The sequence below is a fragment of the Aythya fuligula genome, chromosome 1 (assembly GCF_009819795.1).
Source record: "Aythya fuligula isolate bAytFul2 chromosome 1, bAytFul2.pri, whole genome shotgun sequence".
Taxonomy (NCBI): domain Eukaryota; kingdom Metazoa; phylum Chordata; class Aves; order Anseriformes; family Anatidae; genus Aythya; species Aythya fuligula.
Window position 1 is genome coordinate 94,316,619 of NC_045559.1, and position 21,285 is coordinate 94,337,903.

General features: G+C 39.3%; 1 protein-coding gene across 1 annotated transcript in view; it reads left to right on the forward strand.

The window, feature by feature from the left end:
• The window catches only part of EPHA3 (EPH receptor A3), a 215,426-nt gene that overhangs the window by 141,954 nt on the left and 52,187 nt on the right, over positions 1-21,285 (forward strand). Inside the window, exon 6 of the mRNA XM_032198984.1 lies at positions 16,220-16,344. Within this exon, the coding sequence (XP_032054875.1) occupies positions 16,220-16,344 (125 nt within the window). The remainder of the gene's footprint in view (positions 1-16,219; positions 16,345-21,285) is intronic.

Sequence of the window (21,285 nt, forward strand, 5' to 3'; positions counted from 1 at the left end):
ATTTCCAAATGCTCTCGAGAACTGTCTAACTATGCAGTAGGCACATAGAGGAGAATCTACCCAATTGAACTGTCTTCGCGTGATCTCTTTCTCATTTAGACATTGACTTCAGCTCTGAAACTTGCATTTTATGTCCATTCCAAATAATTTGCTACTGTTATTTTGGGGGGATATTTGTGTCAGTGCCTTGAGCAGCTTTTGTTTAGTTGCTCTCTTTTCTTCTGTTTTCTGTATCAGAGATATTGTCTTTCAGCCTGTTCATCATTGTAGCAGATAAAAATCACCTGGGGACACTCCATTAAATGAACTCTCTAGGATCAGTGAAAGGTATTTCTCTGCAAAGGTCTTCTGCTTTGCAACGCGCTTCCCTAGGGCTCAGAGCTGGCTGCCTTTGCACTATAATGTAAGGTAGATTTTGATTTTGTTTTGGAATGCATGACTCCTGTGGCATGGTTGTCAGGGTCAGTGCCTTTCTGGCAACAGCAATTTTGTTTAATGCAACCTACAGGCTGCTTAAGCAATTTGTTTTCTACTTGTATGCATTTTTGCTTTAAGTACTTAGGTGATGGTTTTAGTACTTTTAGGTTGAATGATTTAATTGTGCTGTCTCTTGATCATGCTGATTGATTTACTTTGTTAGATTTCCACTAGAAGTTATGTAAGTTGCTAAAATTAGACCTTAAATACCCATATAAGTCATCTTTCTAAGAGTAATTAAAAGAACACAATTTCTCTAGCATTGCCTTCCTGGTTAGATCATAAAAGGGACACACCTGAGGCATATTTTTGGTTCATGTTATACATAAACAACTGGGAGGAGGGAGAGAAAGTTTGAACATCTTACACTGCATTGTAATTTAACATTTCAGAAAAAGATTTAAAGCACTGTTGAGCTGGATCTGGAAGAAACCAGAAGACCCAAAAGCCAGTCATGACACCAGGACTGTAATTTGTACTGTCTGTCTAGAGGTACATTTCCTTCAAGGACAGAGGTACCTAGCAGTTGGATAAAACTTAGGTTAAATGGCTATGCTGTGCTGGACCCAAGAAAGGAGAAGGGGCATATTGCTTTGGGAGTCGTTGTGTGGATGGGGTATCACACATGGTGGTGCAGCTCAGGATGGCCAGACAGATCCTGGGGACAGAGCCCATAGCAGGCCCAGGGAGGGAAAGGTGTTAGCAGGCTGTGAATTTTGCAGAGAGGATTGAAGTACAGAAGGTCCATAACTCTTCTCTGGGATCTTCTGAATCCAGGCTCTTTATCTTCTGCCAGCCATGATTTGAGAGCCCTGTGCCCTTGCAATGGACGTGATGAAGTTACAGTTTTAATCCTGGAGATTCAGTACCCATGTTTTTCTTTTGCCTGGTGACAGGATCCATCCCAACTTAGTGAAAACTGTTCTGCAGAATGTCTTCACGCTCATAAAACACTGTTATCTGAGTATATGAGTTTCCAAGAATCACAGGCAGACCTGGAGAATGGTGTAGATTTTCTAATGACAAAAACAAGATGTTTATGGCAGTTCTCTTGGAGGTAAAAATCATACATTGTACATCTTTAGACAAGCTCTATTCAAGAGACACATGGGCTGTATTATGTTTGCTGTGTCTCTGAGTTGCAAAGTCCCACTGAAAAGTGAATAAACCTTTCTCTCCATGCTTCTCAGCATACAAATGGGTGTATCTTCCCACGCATCCATCACCGGATTAATAGATCAGAATATACATAATACTAATTTTCTGTAATACGGCAATTGGGAGATCTGCCAGTGTGTGTTAAAATAAATTCAGCTGATACGTTAACAAGTCAGTCAGCTTTCACAGCAGCTCCATTTTTAAATGTAAACACATCATATACACACATGCATGCACATATTTGTAATTTGCATATGCTTGCAGATACACACTTTAAATATTGCTGAAAAGATCGCTGATGCCTATGCAATGCCTATGAGCTCTGGAATCTATAACTAAAAGCCACAGTAAGGTTATACTAGAGAGTTTTCAGACCTGATCTGGAACTAGAGGAAAGGTGTTATTTGTTGTCAGTGGTGGGGTTTGAAACGTCCAGACTCTGATTCTGCTGTCATTGAAAATTCACGGAAGTTAATACATTTTACTGTACAAAAGTGGTGTAAAACCAAGCTCCAGTCCCCTGCACTGAGGAAAATTCAGAATCATTTTGGGAAATGGATTGGGCTTTTTTGTTCTTTCTGTCTGTCATATTTTTACTGCACTTTGTTTTCATTTCCTTCTAGTGAAGGTGAATGAATAAGCAGGCATGTCTGAAGAAAGAAAAAAAAAGTATCTTGCAATATATGGCTAGACAGACAGATATGACACTGCAATATTTCTAATCCTGTTAAGTCTTTCTGTCCTTGGAGCTAAAATAAGAGAAAGGGCACACATTTCTATTTAATTTAGCTTGTTGATCATCCTCTTTGATTGCACTGTAATACATGCCTTCAGTTGCTGCTTGATAAGGCATCCTCCAAATTATATTGAAGCACTCTGAGGCTCTCACCTCACATCAGTATGTCGCACCACACAGATGTTATCTCCTAATAATACCAATCAACCCCATTTAGAAAGGGTCACTGACTGCTACAGGAGGTTGTCTGGAATTCAGTGTCCCTCGAGGTGGTATGCTAATTGTGAATGTGCCATGCAGGGGGACTGACAGCTGTGCCACACTGCCTGGCTTGCTGCTGAAGTGATCAGGTGCCTGTGCACAGATATTATAGGTTCATTGGGTTTTCTGGTCACAGTTTGTGCTTTTTTGTTTGGTTGGTTTTTAGTATCTGTAAAACCAGAAAGAAGCATCTTCCTTGGAGAGTTATAAAGAACCCAGTGGCAAAAGTTGTTCATTCCAGGTCAGGGCAGCGCTGTATTTACTGGCTTTGGGCTGTAGCAAGCACAAAACTCCCACTGGAGCCCAAAGAGGTTTTAAAGGGATACAGGGTGTGGAACTGACTCAAGAAAGGCTAAGATTTGGTAGGGAGAGCACAGTCATGCTACTAGATCATCATTTTACAGCACTGAAGGAGGAGGTTTTCCAATGCAAAACACAGCCAGCAGGTCAGGGAAATACCTGTGCTGAACATGTTTTGCTGATACTGCATGGGAAAGTAATGTTTTTTTCTGCCATGTCAGTGTTTTTATGGTATCACATAGTGTCATGTGGATTGACTCAGGAATGCTGAGCAAAATGTTTGTATTTTAACCAAGTACTTAATTGACTTAGCTGCACTTTAAATAGACATATACTCAGCAGTGATCTTTGCAATCCAGAGGAGACAAGGAGAACTTGCAGAAGTCTGCAGTGCTAGCAGATGCTGATCTGTCAGGTAGGTCTTAAGAAGCCTCTTCCATCCCTTGTGTCCCAGTGCCATCCCCATTTCTGTTGTTGATTGCCTCCTGCACCTGGGGAGGAATATCTCCATATGCCAGGAGATGCTGGAGGCCAACTGGCTGGAAAGCAGCTTTTCAGGGAAGGACCTGGGGGTTCTGATGGATGCCAAGTTGACCATGGGCCAGCTACATGCCCTGGCAGCTATGAAAACCAACAGCACCTGGAGCTGTATTAGGAAGAGTGTTGCCAGCAGGCCAAGGGAAGTGACCTTTCCCCTCTGCTCAGCCTTGGTAAGACCATGTGTGGTGTGTCCACAGCTTGTCCCACTTGCGGTACAAAGAGAGACATGGGCAGAGCAAAGCGAGTCCAGAGACAGGCATTACTTGTGTCCCTTACACATGTAAGGGACAGGAACTTCTGTCATGTGAGTAGAAGTGGAGACAGCTAGGACTGTTTATCCTGAAGGAGAGAAGCCCTGGGGGATCTTAACCATACGTACAAATGCCTAATGGGAGGATGTAGAGAAGGTGGAACCAGGCTCCTCTTATTATTGGTGTCCAGTGACAGGATGAGGCATTAGGCACAGACTGAAATATGAGAAATTCTGTTTAAGCATAGACAACAAACTTTTTTACTGTGTGATTAAACACTGGGACAGGTTGTCCAAAGAGATGGTGGCATCTCCGTCTGTCAAGGTATTCAAAACCCAACTAATGGAGGAACTGGGCAACCTCCTCCAACTGACCTTGCTTCTGCAAGGCCCCTTCCCACCTCAGTCCTTCTGTGGTTTGTGTGCAAAGGGGGATAGCAGCAGCTGGAAGGGACTGATCAGTAATTACCCTTGTCTTTTCACCTTCAACTTTTTGTTCATAGAACTAGGCCTTCTCAATGAAATTTGGGGGAGTAAACTTCACATACATATACTCAGTTTGGAGAGAGTAAGGCCTATGGGTGTGGAGGGGCTGCCAACCTCTATCCTTGTTTCAAAGAAATTCAAGAGAGTGTTATTGAATCATTGTTCTGCTATTTAGCAATGATAACTTCAAATCTCTTACCATTTGTCATAGCACATAAAGTTTATACATACATGAACAGGAAAAACTACAGTAGGATTAGATTATTTTGCGGAACACCTCCATAAGAACAGATTGCTTTAAAGGAGGAGATGTGATTTAGATAAATTGCCTGTGGGTTAATGCCTCCCTCCTAAGTGTTTTCACCAGAGACCCTGCAGTATCCATTCTTATTCTTCCATGTACTGTACAGCATTGTTGTATTCTGTTCAACAGTTATGGTTCCCCCCCTTAGAGTCAGCAGGGAGTAAATTGAGACCTACTTTCCACTAACTAGCTTTCCCCACATGAATATTAGGATGCTTGATAATGGGGGAAAGCAGTTTTAAATCCCATGTGAGCATTCCAGTAAAACTGTTGCAAACCACTGCATAGTCCCACTTAGTGCAAGAATGATTTTTTTCATACTTTATAATGTTAAATTAATTGGGACCTTCTACAGGAAGAGTGCCCCAATGTGGGATCTAATCAAGTTGGTTTATAAACAAGTTTACGTTATACTAGAACAGTTTTACTAAGGAGACAGTTAATTTACGTTTGAAGATGTCTTTGGGCTTCCTAGCTGCAAGAACTGTATAAGGTCTGGAAAACTGAAGTGCTGTCCCAAGAGAGATTGTGTGCAGTTATATTTTTAATTTCCATTTACTGTATTAAAATAGCTTTGGGTCACCAAGCAGGCAGCAAATCCAGTTGTCCAGTTTACACCATAGCAGCCACAGAGGCAGAGAAAAGAGAACAAAGTCAAAAATCTGTAGAAGGTAGGTGGGAACAAGAGGTTACTCCTGTGGCCTTTTTTCTGCACTGGCAGTTTCCTGGATTCAGCAGCTTCTCCATATCAAGCTAAATATTCTGGCTCCAAACCCAAACTCTGTAGGTGTATTTTCCTTCAATTATTTACAATATGATTCAGAGAGTCCAGGGTTCTTGGAAAATAATGATTAGCAAGCAAGTTCATTGTCAATAATTACAGCTTTTGTATTTTCCAAGTAAACCTATGCTGATGCCCAAATGTTTGGCTTTTAATACCTTGTGTCTTTACTATGTGCCTGCTTGATAATAAAATAGATTGTTTTCTTCTAATAGCTAAAAGCACACTGTAGCAACTTTAGAGGTAGTTTTATGTTTGATTAGTTCTTAAGGAGTTAAGGCCTTGTAAACCTCCACAGTCTCCACAGTGCAGCTGCGAGAAGGCAATAGCAGCTGAGCTCAGTGCCAACAAGCCAGTGTCACCACTGAATCAATTCCAACAAGCTTCTGATACCGTGCATCCTAGCATCAGGAGAAGAGCAAAGGGGATATGTTCTAGCAGGAGATCTGAGACTCTGCCTTCAGATTTTGTGGGCTAACTTCTACCTGTGTTTGTGATGAAGTGATTATGCTCCTCCATGAAGTGACTAACAGCCTAAACCTGTGTTTTGGTCTCCTCACCATTCAGTTTTGCACTTGTGAAATGTTTATTTCTTCCTCTGCACAGTTTTTTTTATATAGGAAACTTAAACTGTCCCTGAAACCAAGTTGAGGCATCTGTATACATCTATAGCATAGAGAATTATAATAAAAAGATACCCAGGAGTAGTGGGCTTACTATCAGAAACCTCCTCCTTTTATCTTTCATATTTCATTTAAAAAAAAAAAAAAAAAAAGAACAACCTGTTACTGTTTAATAGCTTAAACCATGCTTGAAAAGGTGCAGGAAAACAGATGGCTGCAATAGTTGCTGCTCCTGTGCACCTCAGTGTGGCAGTATCGCTTCTGGGAGAGGACTCTAATCTGTTTTTGCCTCTCATTCGTTGTGGACTAATGAATAATGATGTGATAAAACCACATCAGCCAGATAGTTTCTTCAGATGTAAACATACAGCCCATTCTGTTACATATATTTAATCAAATCTATTTTTATTCCTCTTTCTATCTCTTCCTTAAATATATTAGCTGCCAAATGTAACAGTTTTAAAATGCACCACAGATAAGGTAGTTAAAGAAGAAGGTAACAGGTAAGGCAGTAAGGAGCTCTTGTGAGGGGCTAGTATCAAAAAATAGTCAAAAAAAAAAAAAAAAAAAAAAAAAAAGCTTTGAGAACAAAACTGGCCACTAGGCACAGAAATTAGGATCACTGGGAGGAGTGTCTTAAAGGATAGGTATAGCTGGTTTGTAATATCTTGATCTATGTGTCTCATCTGTAGACAGAAAAGTTCAAGCTATCTATTCAGCTTCGCCTTGAGGGATAAACATTTAAAATAAAGAAGAAATCAGAAGTTTTTGGATCTGTTGAAGGCAAAGACTTACTTGGCTCCCAGGGAGAGCTGTTCAAACCTCCTCAGAACTAGAGTTCTGCTTGCTTGAAATCTGTTGCTTTGAGGGAATAAATTCAACACCAAGTTGGGCACCAAGTTTTATTTCAGTACGGATCTCTGATTGCTTGTGAGAACTGCGACACTATCTCTGCATTCAGCCTTCTTTCTGTCAGGCTAGACTGCACAGTCTTCCGCAACTTAGAAATGACGTATGATGCTCCCTGGTTAAATAAAATCCATATTTAGAAAGGGTTGTGTGCACTTTACAATCTATATCCCAAGACAGGTCCCTTAAGTAGATAGATCTTTGAAGAGAGACAATTTGAGAAAGCCACAGATGTTTGGTGCATGATATATTTCTTTCTTTCCCTATGGTCCTTATGAAAAGGATAAGAAGATAGACTTATTAAAAGTGAGCTAATGACATGATGTAGGGAGTCTCTGGTTCATTGACTGTTATTACAGCTGTGCCCCATTATGTACTGAATACCTAGGACATTGTTTTTTGAATGACATTTATCTTTTGAGTTTCAAACATTCCTGGCATAAATAAAGATTTTACGCTTTTCAAATGTGTTTTACAGTTCAGCCCAGAGGCTATTCAAGGATCGTTTTAACTCAATAAAACTCCTCCTTTAGGGATATAAAAGGGAAGTGTTTTAACAATGTCACTCCATGCATAGCCTGTTATTAGCTAGAGAAGCTCTGCCTGCAAAGCCTTTGATCCCTTTTCCCCTGGATGTGGAGGAAGCTATGCTGAGGATTCAAAGTCTCTGACATACATCCATCTCTTCTGTGTGAACACAGTCCTTGTGTAAAGGCTCGTGACCTTAGGGGAAGTTCAAAGGTGAAGTTTGAGCTCAGACAGTGTTTTCCCCTTCTGTGCTTTTAGCTACCCACTTTACCGTTTTCAAAAGTCATGGTGAAATGGTGGATAATGTTTTTGTATACCACTTCTATCAGGCTTTAATGTGAAGCTACACGTGGGTTCTCATTTAATACCTTGGTTTGCTAAAGTAATGAAAAGAAAGAAATGTGAATAAACAGGATGCTTAGACCTCACTTAAATACAATTCCTTAGGTTTCTGACTGCTTTATGTGTGATAGCATTCTGAGTGATCACTGAGGGAAATAATCTCTGTCCCTCTTGACTGTAAGCAAAGCTGTCAACTTTCCTTGCTTCTTAAAGCTCCTCCATCTAGACAATTGGAAAGCAGCGAGAGCTGGGGGAAAAAAAAAAAGTTATCTTTTTCTTTGGGTTTGGGGACTATTCCTGTCAATTGGAATTATTAATTCAATGTTTATTTTTAAACGCATTTTAACATAAAATAGAACTGTAGCAGAATACATATCCTTCTAGTAAACTATACTGTTATATATAAAGAAACATTAAAAACAAAGATAACAATAAAATCATCCCAAAATCTAAAAGAAAGTGCAAGGAGATGTAATCACTTTTCAGGCCTGCTCCATCAGATTATCATGTTCTGGTTAGCCTTTACAGAATCATTTGTTCTGCAGCCGACTGTGAAACTGTCAGGGAATGACAGGGCCAGGGATCTGAGAAATACTCTTCCCATTCAGTGTTTTCTGACCAGGCTGAAAAGACTTTGTTGGAACTTACCAAAAGATTAGTTCAAGAGCTCATGGTAGCTATTTCAAAGGAGAAACATACAGAAGAAACAGTAGAAACAAAGGAGAAACATAGTAGAAATTACTTACCTGAATACGATTGTTGTCTTCTCTGGGTTTGGATACTGGTATTTCTAGAGATGGCTCTTAAACACATTTCTTAAATTGTGAGTGGCATTGCTTTGGTTGAGGTAATAACTTCCATGGAAGGGGAAAGCCTAATCAGCATCTGACAGTTGATGTCACAGTCATGGGGAATAAATTGTTTTCTGAAAACTTCACACCAGGAAGCCTGAGATGCTAACATCCTATGAAGTAACGTAACAATGGGGTGAGAAAGGCAAAGCAAAACTGTTTATTTTAAACCAATATGGTCTTAAATGCATACAGCGAAAAATATGAAGTATTGATAAGCTCCCACCATCACCATCTCAAACAGAGAACAGAAAGAATAACATTTATATTTGAGTACCTTTGGGCCGAATCCTTGTGAAAGCGTATACGGCATTTGTCTCCTCTGTGAAATAACAGCTGTGAGCGCTGTGGCACCATAATTTTCGGTTTCTGAGGTGAGTGCCTTGTGCAGGCTGATACTTCCCAAATGGACATGGCGTTTCTGTGATTTATTACACATGTGTTAAACATATGAGTAAGTCTAATGTTTGGTTCGCTCTGTGGAAGGCATTTGCTATCTCCCTTAATAAAAAGGGGGAGAGATGAGAACATGAACGAGCACCACTTAATGAAGTTTGCTTTTAATTTAGAATTTATTTGTAAGAGTGAGAAATGAGCTCTGACAATCACTTTTCCAGTGACAGCTGCTGCCCAGAAGGTTGCCTTTCTCTGCACTTGAGAGGGAAATCAAACAGCTGCTTTTTAGTGTAATTCCTGCTGAAGCTGAGCATTCTCCCTTTTTCAGTTCCCTGCTTTCTTTCCTTCGTGGCACCTGTGCAATGCCTGCAGCCGCTCTGGAGTCTGTAACCACAGGCTAGAGTCCACCAGCTTCCAGATGCAGTGGAGTGCTTCAGCCACAATGCAGGAAATCATCCATTAAAATAATCACAAACCAGTTAGTCTCCAAAATATTGTATTCCTTTTCTGGCAGAAACAGCTGCCCCACACTGCTTTGTTTCATCTAAAGTTTAAGCTGTTTCTGTTTATCCTAAAAGTTTTGTCCTCATATTCTCCTCATTTTGACTTGTGTAAATGCCCAGGTCTTGGTAGCCCTCTCACAGAAAGGGTGAAGCTTTGATTACGATTGCATGCTGCTCAGATCCAGCTTGAATCCAGTGAAACAGCCCTGTATGCTGCCACAGGCCCCTTGCTGTTGGGATGGATAGTTTTCCCTAAATTCCCTAAATCCTCGTCTCTGGTGACAGGAAAGGTGCACTGCATTCTGGCTGACAGTCACCTAATGATATTGCAGAATCAGATGACATTTTACAGTGCAAGTCATAAAACTATATTGAGTCTGCTGCAGCTCGAGCAAAAGGTGCAAGAGCCCATGCAAATGCACCTTGCTGGTTTAACTGCGTGCCCTGGAGATTAAAGAGCGAAGGACTGTGTCTGCAGGCCTTGCCAAGAGGTGGGTAATTGCATCTGGAGGAGGAAGATGCGGGTTAGCAGGTTTCCAAAATGTTGTTAAAGTGTAGCTGTTTCCCCTTTCTGCCCCATGACCAGGGAGTCCCTGGGGACCCCACTCTGGCCATGCCTTTTTGGAATATGCCTGTGGGACCAGCCCCATCCCTACTTGCTGTAGCACAGCAGTGTTGGGGCTGGCAGTGCATGTAACTGTGCTCAGCAAGGAAAGTAAATAATAGCGCAATCCAACAAGTCTTAAAATAGTGCAACTGCTGCTTTCTGCGAGCAGTCTTCTGTAATAAACCACCTAGATGTTAATCCACAGGCTAGACACTGGAGATGTAAAGGGTCCAAGGGTAAGTGCAGCAGTTCATACAAACATAATGTGATCATATCATGGAGATGTGTCATTGCACTGATTTGCAATGAGTCTGTTGCTTAGGACTCTGGCACAGGCTGAATGCTGTTTGACAGTGGAATGGTTGGGTAAACCTGAAGATAGAAAGGCAATACTTAAAAACCCAGGTATTGGGTTCTTGTTGCTTGGATGTAGCATGTACGTGCAGGGTGTCTGGCTGTGCTGGATCCAGCTAAACATGGGCACATGATACTTGCAGCTGGGTAAGTGCTGCCACACATCCTCACTTTGTGGATGTGACTTCAGATTTTAAGAAAAACTGCCTCTAAGTGAGAGACATTCAGACCTTGGTCTTTATGCTTGGCAATGTATGATGGTTTTGTGGTTTGGAATTGGTGCTCTAAAACGTACAGATTTGGGTTTGGGTCCCAGTGGATCCTACTGTCAGAGGCTGCAGCTCTCATTCTGAGATTATGATCTTTATTTACTGTTCTGGTTCTACATTACCTCCTAGGGGCATTCAAGAAAATTTATATGTTGTATCAGATGACAGCAGTATGATTAGATAATAAAATCACCAGTTTTTTAAAGAAGGAAAAAGAAGCAAGCCTTCCACTTATTCAACAATTCAGCAGGAGTTGCAATTTGGGTAATACAGTCAGTTTTGCTGGCTCAGATTTGTTCATGATCACCATCTCTCAGCATAACTGGGAATATTTTACTGTCTGACACTGATAGCTGGTTGCAAGCAAAAGCTGGAAGTGAGCAGACCACATACATTTATAGAATGAAATCCTGTAGAGCTCTACAAGGCTTTCCCTAAAATTTAATTTGTGATCTAGAGACCTAAGCAAGAAACAACGCGACTCTAAATATTTCAGCAGTTGTACACACATGGCTTCCCAAAGTTAATACTGAGTTCTCTCTGCCACAGGACAGGGAATTTTCTTCCAATATATACATCTGCAAGCCAGTCACATATGAAAACAATAACCAAGGAATAAGAAAAAGTCAATAAGGAGATTTATATACAGCTGCTATTAAACTGGAGGAAAACAAATGATCTGTTGGGGTCAGTTTCTCTGGGAAATCAATTTGAGCAAAGTTTTATTGTCCTCTCTGCTAGATCCTTCATGTTATTTGCTTGCACCTTTAATAGTCGTGAGTGAGGAGGGTTTTACACTTGTGAGCCTAAGCTCTCTGGATCATTGCATTCGTTACCTTTTCAACATCCACATTCCCAGTTGTCACAAATGCTACCTAACAGCACTGAGCGCTCAAAGTACATTTCCCCTTGTAGCTCTAGGGAGTTTTGAATGTTCATATTGACTGCTTAAACTAGTCGTAAACCAGTTAGACTGTAGTACCGGAGCAATAGTAACCATCTGATGCATAAAAATGTCCCTGTATAGGTTGCATGTGACTACTGAGAATAAACACTTTCTTGTTGAAGAAAAAAATGACATAACCTGTCCATGCATGGCCACACAAGCCTAAAGTTAATTATAAAAGCAAAACAAACAACCCAGTGAAGGAGTGCTAATACATAAATCATAACACCAATAAAAATGTAAATACATAGAAGCCTGTGATCAACAGGATTTATCCAACAGTCACTGGAATGCTTTTTATTCAACTCTTTAGTCTAAACAAAAAAGGCATTCTCAAGTTTTGCTTTGAAACTGATGTTCTTTAACTGATAATTAATTCCACCTATGATAATTAATTCAACCTATCTTTGTATTGATGCTGATTCTTTAACACTTTTCTGACAAACTTCTGCTTATCTAAAAATGCTTTGTTATATGTCATTTATTGCTATCCTGTAGTAACAACCTTGATTTTGTCAATGGGAGCAACAGCCATTTAGAAGATTTGTTCTAGCATTCTTGTTGCACAATGTTGTTATTTTTCACTTTTAAGAAAGGAAAATCCTGAAACTGCAATGAAAAATGGACAATTTACGTATGAAATACTTCTATTCCTTTCCATAACCTGATTTTGAATTCAGTCTCATCCTACTGTAGCTATTTAATAGTCTTAAGGAAACAAGAAACTCATCTCTATCTTCCTCATCCAAGAGACTAATACGCAGCACTGCTCTTGGTGATATCTCTGCTGTTTAATGGTTTATAATGTTAACTGCCTTCAACAGGAGTTTGTCTCTTTGCTACGACTTCAGTCTCTTCAGAGGAGGCAATAAAACACAGAGCCTTTCTAGTGAGAAGGGATGATGAGTTGTCTTACAATATAGAAATTAAGGCTGACCAGCTTTGGGCCAGAAATGGTTGTTTTGAGGTTATCAGAGCTTTCTGGGCTTGGTTGGACGTAGTCCTTTTCTGCTTCAGTGGGTATATTCAAGAACACTTAAGGGGGAAAAAAAAAGATAAGTACATATCAAAAGACACTTAGAGCACAGTTTATATGAGGTTTGTTTGTTTTATAGCATTGTATTCTAGGGAGGCGTACAAAAAATGAAATTAATACCATGGTCCAAATGTCAAGTTATTCTTTCTAAATGTACCCCAGACCTGAGCGTGAGGTGGCAAAGGCACTTGTGTTTTCACACAGCTATACCGATGCAAAATAATACATTCTTAGAGGTTACCTTAACTTTAACCACGTCTTAAATCCATTGATTACAGTAGATCGAAGCATAAACTTTCAGTTGGTCTGAACAAGATGTTTACTCATGTTAGGGTTGAAGGACTTCTAACACTTTCAAACCTACCTATCCAACAGATACAGCAGAAAAACAAGAAATGTTTGTGTTGAGATTTAAAACTTGAATAGTTAGTTCTGACTCTTTCAGACAAGCAAAGGAAGCTTGAACCACGAACAGTGGTGGTAATTTTTGCTTTCTATCTTGACTTGGTCAAACCAGAGGGTAACTGGTATGTGTTCTTAGTCTTGTTTTAGTGGTGGAGGCAGAACTAGACCTATAACTGGCAAAGAAACAACAGAGTAAGTACAGACAGAGACACATGTTGTGCAAGGCAGCAGGTGCAGCAGAAGCCAGGTCACCTACATCTCAGCTTGCAGAAAAGACTGGTGTCAGGAAAGCCAGGCTGGCTGCTGGGAGAGGTCCCTGTGAGGGGGTCCTCTCCAAGGCTCTGCTTCCAGCGGCAGAGATGAGGGGGGCACTCCAAAGTCAACTATTGCACATGAAATCCAATGGGAATACACAGAGGTGATGGGAACAGCAGGAAAATTAAATCCCCACCCATATGTTGAGTCTTTATTTTCAAAATCATGTGTGCTTCAAAGTTAAAATGCTCAGATGCAGCATGAGGTGGTTAAACAAGATAACGAAAAGATAATATACAAAACGATGAAAAAAATTAAAAATGAAATTACAAACGTCTTCCTCTCTGAATAGAAACAGTGTGGTGTATCCTCTGGAAGCAGATAGTGCACCACAAAATTATCTGGTAGAACTGTTCCTTTATGCACTGAAGGCTATGTAAAACTAGATAATTTCTGTCACATAATTAAGATGATGATTTAAACAGATTTGTGTGTGTATATATATATATAAAAATATACATGTATTTCATATATATGTGTGTTTATATACATAATTTCCATAGCTCAACAGTCCAGCAGCTGGTGGAGCGCAGTGCTGTGCTGCAGAAACCAGGTCTGCTCTGTGTGTGGGACTGAAAGGCCCTGAAACTTTTTGTTCCCTGGGATCATTAGTCTCCCCTCCACCCGCCGTGCTCTGGGATGCTGTCTCTTTCAGACACTGTATATTGTGTGATTTCTAAGCAGCTTTGAGAACCCTAGGGATCAGAAGAGGTATATGAATGTTTTATAATGTTATTGATAACCACAGAGCAGACGCTTTTCTAGTAAGCCACTGTGAGATAAGTTACTGGTAGCATCTGCAAAGATGTGTGTAAATTAGCTTAAAATAATTAATGCTGTATTGGAAGAAAGCTTTTTTAAGGCACATCTGTATTGGCACGTATAAGATTATTTCAGCCTGCCCTGAGAGTGTGTTATAGCACAAATTACCATAATTTATTAGGGGAAGAGCCATTTCTGTTAATCATATATTAATTATTCATAAAATCTGTATTAATGTTACCTTAAAGGGGAGTGTTACCAGCTGGGTACTGGGCTTGGCACTCTATTCAAACACAGCAAAAGATAAGTAGTTTGACTACTTAGAGAAGCTATAAAAATGACTTACAGGAGCATAAAAGCAGCAGGCATGGGTCTGTGAGTTAGCATAGAGCTGGCTAGGGCTGAGCAGTCCAGCCAGCTCGCTGCTTTGCGTTTTGGCTCCAGTGATGGTTTGTGCCCTAGTGAAATTTGAGTGGAATTGCTGATGGATGTTCATTACCAGCTAGTCCTGTATACCTCTTCAGCCAGCATGGGTCTGGTGAGATTAAGTAAAATCAAGAGACTGTTTCCCATTGAACTTGAAAAATAAATAAATAATCTTCAATAATTTAAATTCAGGAGAAATTCCTTGTGTTTAGTGAGAAAGAAAAAAAAAAAAAAAGGGGATTTTAGCAACTTTTTAGTCTTGTCAGGAAGCTGTTGGGAGCCATGTGGTATGTAAAAATGCTGTCCAAAGGATGCATTTCAGCCCAGAACGGATGTGAAAGTGTGTATATAGATATGTCTTCTGTGGGCGGATGCAGCTTTCTTGATGCTCTACTCAGCTAAAGGAAGCTATTAGGTTATGATGCAAGACTAGGAGGTACATTTTAGAGGAAGTTAAGCAAAACCAAACACAGCATGAATTTGGGGGGATGAAAATCCAAACACACAGGGCACTGGCTAATGCATGCAAATGTGTAAAGCCTGTAAAGTGCAACCACTTTTATATGAACAGTAAAAACTTCATAGGATTCAGCTGAAATTAAATTGTTTAGATCAGCTATAGCTTTTTTATTAGGATAGCACAATGTGAACTTATAAACACATTTGTTTTACATGTTAAGATAAAAGACTGTTTATTGGTAAAAGATTTTTCTTTTTAAAGACAGTTGCAACCTTTAATGTGTGATCTGTAAGTTATCATCTGATGAATTTTTGCCAAAACCACGGACGAGAGGCATTTGGAGTAGGAAGCCAACCCGTAAGAAGTGGGGGAAATAAATAAATAAATAAATGAATAAATAAAAACTTGCATAGCTCTCAGGGAGTCTAGGAAACCTAGGCCTGGTCTTGGAACAGCCCATAGAGCTGGGTGGTCTGAAGATGAACCCATGTTAAAGGATCTTAGGTAATTATCGTTTTTTTTCCTTGACATTGATGGTACTTCCAAGTTTTGGGTGGTGGGTGAGTCTGTAGCATGCAATCAATTGTCATGCCTAACCATGGTTAATGCAGATCAGAAATGAGGTTTTTCTGCAGTTTAGGTATTTTTTTCTTCAGATTTCATTTTCAAAGCAGTGTGGTAAAGGAAAAGTGGTATATGGGAGCAATTTGTATCTGGAGAACTTAGCAAATAATGTTATAAAAGAGGCTCTATTCTGCAGGAAGCAGTTAGTGGTGGTGCATGGGGCATCCCAGCACCGTTTTACACTTGCTTATGAAAAGAGTATCGGAGTTCTGCAGAGGCTGGTGATGATAATACATCAGCATTATAACAAATAGGTAGTACTGTTGTTTTGTTCTCTTCTAGTCCATCAAATGTATTTCATTGCTTACACTGTAGTAGCAGATTGAAACCATCTGCTGTCTTGCCACTAGTCCGCCAGTCTAACAGAAAATCTCAGCTCATTTTCCTTGAGGCCGGCGTGCTGTAAGGCATGTGTACCAGGACGATAATCCAGCTGCTGAATGTTGATATAAGTCCAGACCTATGCTCATGAGTCTTTTAAATGGAAACAGTACTCTTTGCCAAGGATTGGAACGGAGATAAACTCGGTTTGCTTTTCTCTCCTCCTTGCTCCCCCCATCCCCTATACAGCTCCGTCCCCCATCACGGTAATAAGGAAGGACCGGACGTCCAGGAACAGCGTGTCTCTGTCTTGGCAGGAACCTGAGCATCCAAATGGGATCATCTTGGACTATGAGGTCAAATACTACGAAAAGGTGGGAAGAAAAACTGACAGGGAGGTTCTTGTGCTAGTAATGTAGTTATTAAGTCTCGCTTAAGTCAAGGGTTCAGAGACACCACTATTCACTCACTGTCTCAGTAGTGATGAAACCCTTCCATTTTTGGGAAGCAGAACATCATGAAAATATGAAATGAAACCGTTAAGTAGTGTTGTCTATGATGTTCATCCCTAAATGCATCAGAACAAATGTAGACTAATTCTGAAATGATGCAATACTTTTTTTTTTTTTTTTTTTTTTTTTGTCTTAAGTACACTTTATTTACTGAGTTCTATTATGCTGTCAATATTCATAGAGTAATTTGTCAGTACCCATGTATTGGTGCTTTCACAAACGTCTGTTACACGAAGGCAATGTGGAAAAGAAATGGACTATCCTTTTAGGGACTGCTTTGTGCTGTGAAAGTTCCCACTTTTCATAAATAACTGAATTTCTCGTAAATTATATGTAGATAACTGCAAACCAAAGAAAATCTGCCATTAAATATGCTCTGTACAAATGCTTTTTGTACTTATAGCTGTTTATTACTACCTCATATATAGATATGGATTTAGTAAAAAAAATAAATAATAATAATAATAATAAATCTGCTTAAACAAATAGTTTTTTCTACATCTTGCTGGTAGAATTGGAAATACCATTAATTGTTGCAAAGATTGTGAAGAATGGTACTGGCCATCTGTAGATTGATCAGATATGACTCTGACAGAATATATTGCTACTGAAACTGAGAAAACTTTGAAAAAATGGCAGAAATAATGGTTTAATATAGTATTTACTAATGCTGTTCATATCTAGAAATCAGGCTTAGTTTTCATGCATACGTGGGAAGTCTTGGTGCCAGTATCCACTTGGAAACTTGTGTTGAAAAGATTCCACAGCTATTCAGTTAGTCTTCAGAAAGTTTCTTCATGGAGCTTTCCAGTGGGACAATGGGATATTGATAGTCCACACTTGTTCTTCAGCCAAAGAATGGGGATTGGAAGTCTATATTCTTAAAAGATTTATCCCAAATTATTGTGCCATCTGATTTTGGGGTGTTTTGGTGGTGGTGGTGAGGTTTTTTTGGTAAAATTCTAAACATATTTAGTATTACCAATAAAAGGATAAAAAAAAGCTTCTTAAACATCTTCATTCAGTCTCACCTTAGAGAGCAGTAGCCTGTAAACATTCATTTTGGGATTATTTTTTCTCCTGTTAATTTCAGCGGGAACAAGAGTAAGCCCAGATCCTGGGCTTGAGGAGAAATAAAAGAGCACCAGCTCATACATCAGGTTGTTTTTAATTGTACAGTACATCCTCAGCAGTAAAAACATGCAGGATTTTTTTTTTAACAGGCCAGGTTATTTGCCTGTAGGCTTAACTTGAATTTCATTTGAGCCTTTGGCTGCTCTTGCTGCCCTTGGCTGGCCCTTGTTTCCCAAGAGCTTCCGCAGCCCCATCTCAGCTCCGCCTCCAGCCCTTCCAAGTGCAAGTGCTGTCCTAGGAGGCTCCACAAGTCTTGTGGGGCAAGGGATGTGACACTCAGGTGTGTTGCTTGCCCTGGCATAAGGTTGACCTGTTTAGTGTTAGCTGCTCTGAAGGGAAAGAATTTTCTCCTTGTGAACATATAGTTCATTTTATTTGAACTACCACCAAGTTATATTTGTGTATCTGTGGGGTGTTTGTGGGGTTAGTTTTTTTTTGTTGTTGTTAGTTTAGTTTTGTTGTTGTTGTTGTTTTGTTTTGTTTTGTTTTGTTTTTTGGTGTTTTGATCATTCTGCACTGAAATTGGCTTGTTTTATTCAAGAAAATTGTCACCCTCCAGTACAAGGGTACTCACAGTTTAGGCATGTGGCTGCTATTCCCACTGTGTATATCCAGTCTTGTGGAGCAACTGCTTGTTGTAAGACAGCTTCATGAGACAACCAGCCTTATGAGGCTGATCATGCACATGTGTTTCTTCCCTTTGAAGTCTGTGATCAAGCGTTCATACGCACCAGACAGCTTTCTTAAACCAAAGAGCCAATTGCTTAACAATAGGAGCCAGACCATTCAGAGCAAAGGGACTTTAAAAAAACAACCTTCCAACACCAGTGCTTTTAATGTGTGGTCTGCTGCCCCTCTGGGAGTCAGAAGCCTATTCCTTGGGGTTTATGGAGTTAACAAAGAAAAGCAAGACTGTAGTTAGGAGGCCTTAATCCATTGCCCTCTTTAAGTCTGCAAATCAGAAAATGTTAAAAAACTACTGCTCTAGACAGGTTAAGCTTACCTAGAGACAGGCCAGCCAGTGCTGGGTGGTGACATTTCAGTTGTCCTTCGGGGAGATGTCGCTTTTCAGTCTAAGATCACTGAGCAGTCCCTTCCTCTTCTCTTCTGAAAAGAAGGCTTGCTTTTTAAAAAGGCCCAGTCCTTTTGAAGTCATCTTGGTTGTGCTCATCGAAAAACACTGCTGTTAAGTGGCAGCTGCTAGGATATAAACCCTTCACAGTTAGCAGTCTGGGTATTTCTGCTGACAACTCGTACATGATTGCTGATAGATGATTTATGTTGAGCCATTGTTTTCTCTCCTGCTTTTTTTTATTCACAACACTTCTCATAAATTAAAATACACAGTATTCATAGATTATTACAAGTCAGCCCAATTCCATCATGTACTTTGACCATGCAAATTTGTGTTTGACTTTGCTCGGTTGTTGATATATTTTGAAGAGTAGTGATATTTTGGGGCAAGTAAATGTTACTGATTTTCAGCATGTTACAATAGATTTGGATTAAAAAATAGGGCTTTCTGTATCTAAAAAATGTCATCTTTTTGTTTTTCTAATGCATTATTGGCATATAAAGTATGTGGAAAATTCTTGTTTTCAGAAAATGTAACTAAACTCTTCCATTTTTATCACCAGTGATTTCACTTGTGTACCCAAGAAAGAATAGAGCTCTGTATGATGTTTCTAGAGAAATTAGGATTGCAGTTCTGGGAAACTATATTAAAATGAACTTATGGGGTTTTATGCTTAACACTATGAACAGAGAATGACAAGTCCTTATACTCAGTGTTTGGAATAGAATTGCCTTTTCTGTAAAAACATATATGGCCTGATTATGAGGTTATTTGACTAGATACTATTTATTTAAAGCATTTAAAAGAAATAAATTATTCTTTCAGGTATAAAAATGAATACCATATGAAACATCTAGTCATCTGCTTTATGGAAAGGCATAATATTTTATGGTATGTTAGTGGTGCAAAATGACACCCTAGTTTAGTCCGTCCATATATAATGCTGTGCTGGATTTTAAGAGTGTCAGCCAACAAAGTGCTCATATAACAAAAATCAAGTTTTCTTCTTGCACAAGCAGATACTTTTTTTTTTCCTTTTGTCCTTGCTCACCTAATCAAGTTCTCTCAAAGGAGTATTTTATTATGCAAAGACAAAATATCCCATGAAAATTATTAATTTCTTCATTTAAATATGTGGGTAGTAATTGTGATAAATAAATCCCACAGTCTTTGTAAAGGTGAAGTTCTGTTCAAAACGATGAGTGAAATTTAACTGCAGTCTTAGATTGCTAAACTGGATTTGCCTTTGCTATCATTGAAATCAAGGCTCAGTAGACTGGTTAAAGCAAACAAATAATTATATCCAGTTTGTGATCTTTCTGAGGCTGAAGAAGTAAATTAAATGCAAATGCACTTAGGTGCTTTTAAACTCTTATTGTTAGGGCTTTAAGGGCAGGCCATGTATATACTCAGTGAGCTTTGTAGGAGCTGTCATATTGACAAACAGTTGTCGCCAGCAGTGCTGGAAACAAAGGTTCCTCCTCCCAAAGATGTGCAGCCTGGTTTTGGCCTCTCCTGTGTACATGCCGCCAAGAGAGAAAATGTTCTTCCTCATATAGTGTAAACACTCACTGTACTTATCTTAAAAGAACATACCATTCACTCTTGCTAGTGCTGCCACTATAAATGCTAAATGGATCCAAAAAATGTCTTTTGTGAAGCATAGTTTATAATTATAAAATTTCATTTGCATATGAGACACTAACAGTAGTGGGATTTGCTTCCCAGTAAAGACTGTGTCTCATAAACTATGTAGAAATGATCAAGAAGAATATGTGTTCTGCATCCAAGTTCAAATTTATCATCAAACAGAGTGTTTGATTAAAGTTCGGCTTGGCAAAGAGTGACTCTCCTCTTTGTATATCCCTTCAGCTTATGGCAGCTCTAGCACTGTATCTCTGAAGTTTTACTTCATCCCCAGGAAAGATAAACTTGGGCTTTTATGTGGTGTTTCAGTGATTTGATTACTATTAACATAAAAAATGACTTTCAAAATATGTGTGTAAAAAGCTTGCCATAAACTAAGATACCATGACATCCTCCATACCGTTGTTTTAAACATTTATTTTCTAAGTTTCATTGTGGATTATTAACAGACAGGGCCATGACTATATTTTCCTTTGCACGTATGTATCTGCACAAGAGGGAAATGTTTGCATTTCATAAAAACAGCCTGAAGTGAGATCAAAATGAATGTCCAGCCACAGCATACACAAAAGATCTTATGTTTTAAAGACAAGATTATTATGTCTTTGAAATTAAAGTCATTGCCTACATTCAACTGAATGATGAGATAAGAAAAGACTGTAAATTATAATACTAGGCCTTTGTTAGTTCAAAAATACATATTTTAGGCAAACCTGTTAGCTCTTTAGAATGTCTTCCTAGTTTTCTCCCTGGAATCTATAACCAAAAACTTTTTCAGAGAAGTATCAGAAAACCACAAGAAAATCCAATGCTGATTTCCTTTTAATACTTAGGGTGCAAAGAAAACAGACCGTGATAAGCATTTTTATAGACAGACTTTCAAGAATAGGTCCAGCTCATCCTATCTGAGGTTTTGATTCTGGATGGTAACTTTTAGACAGAAACTC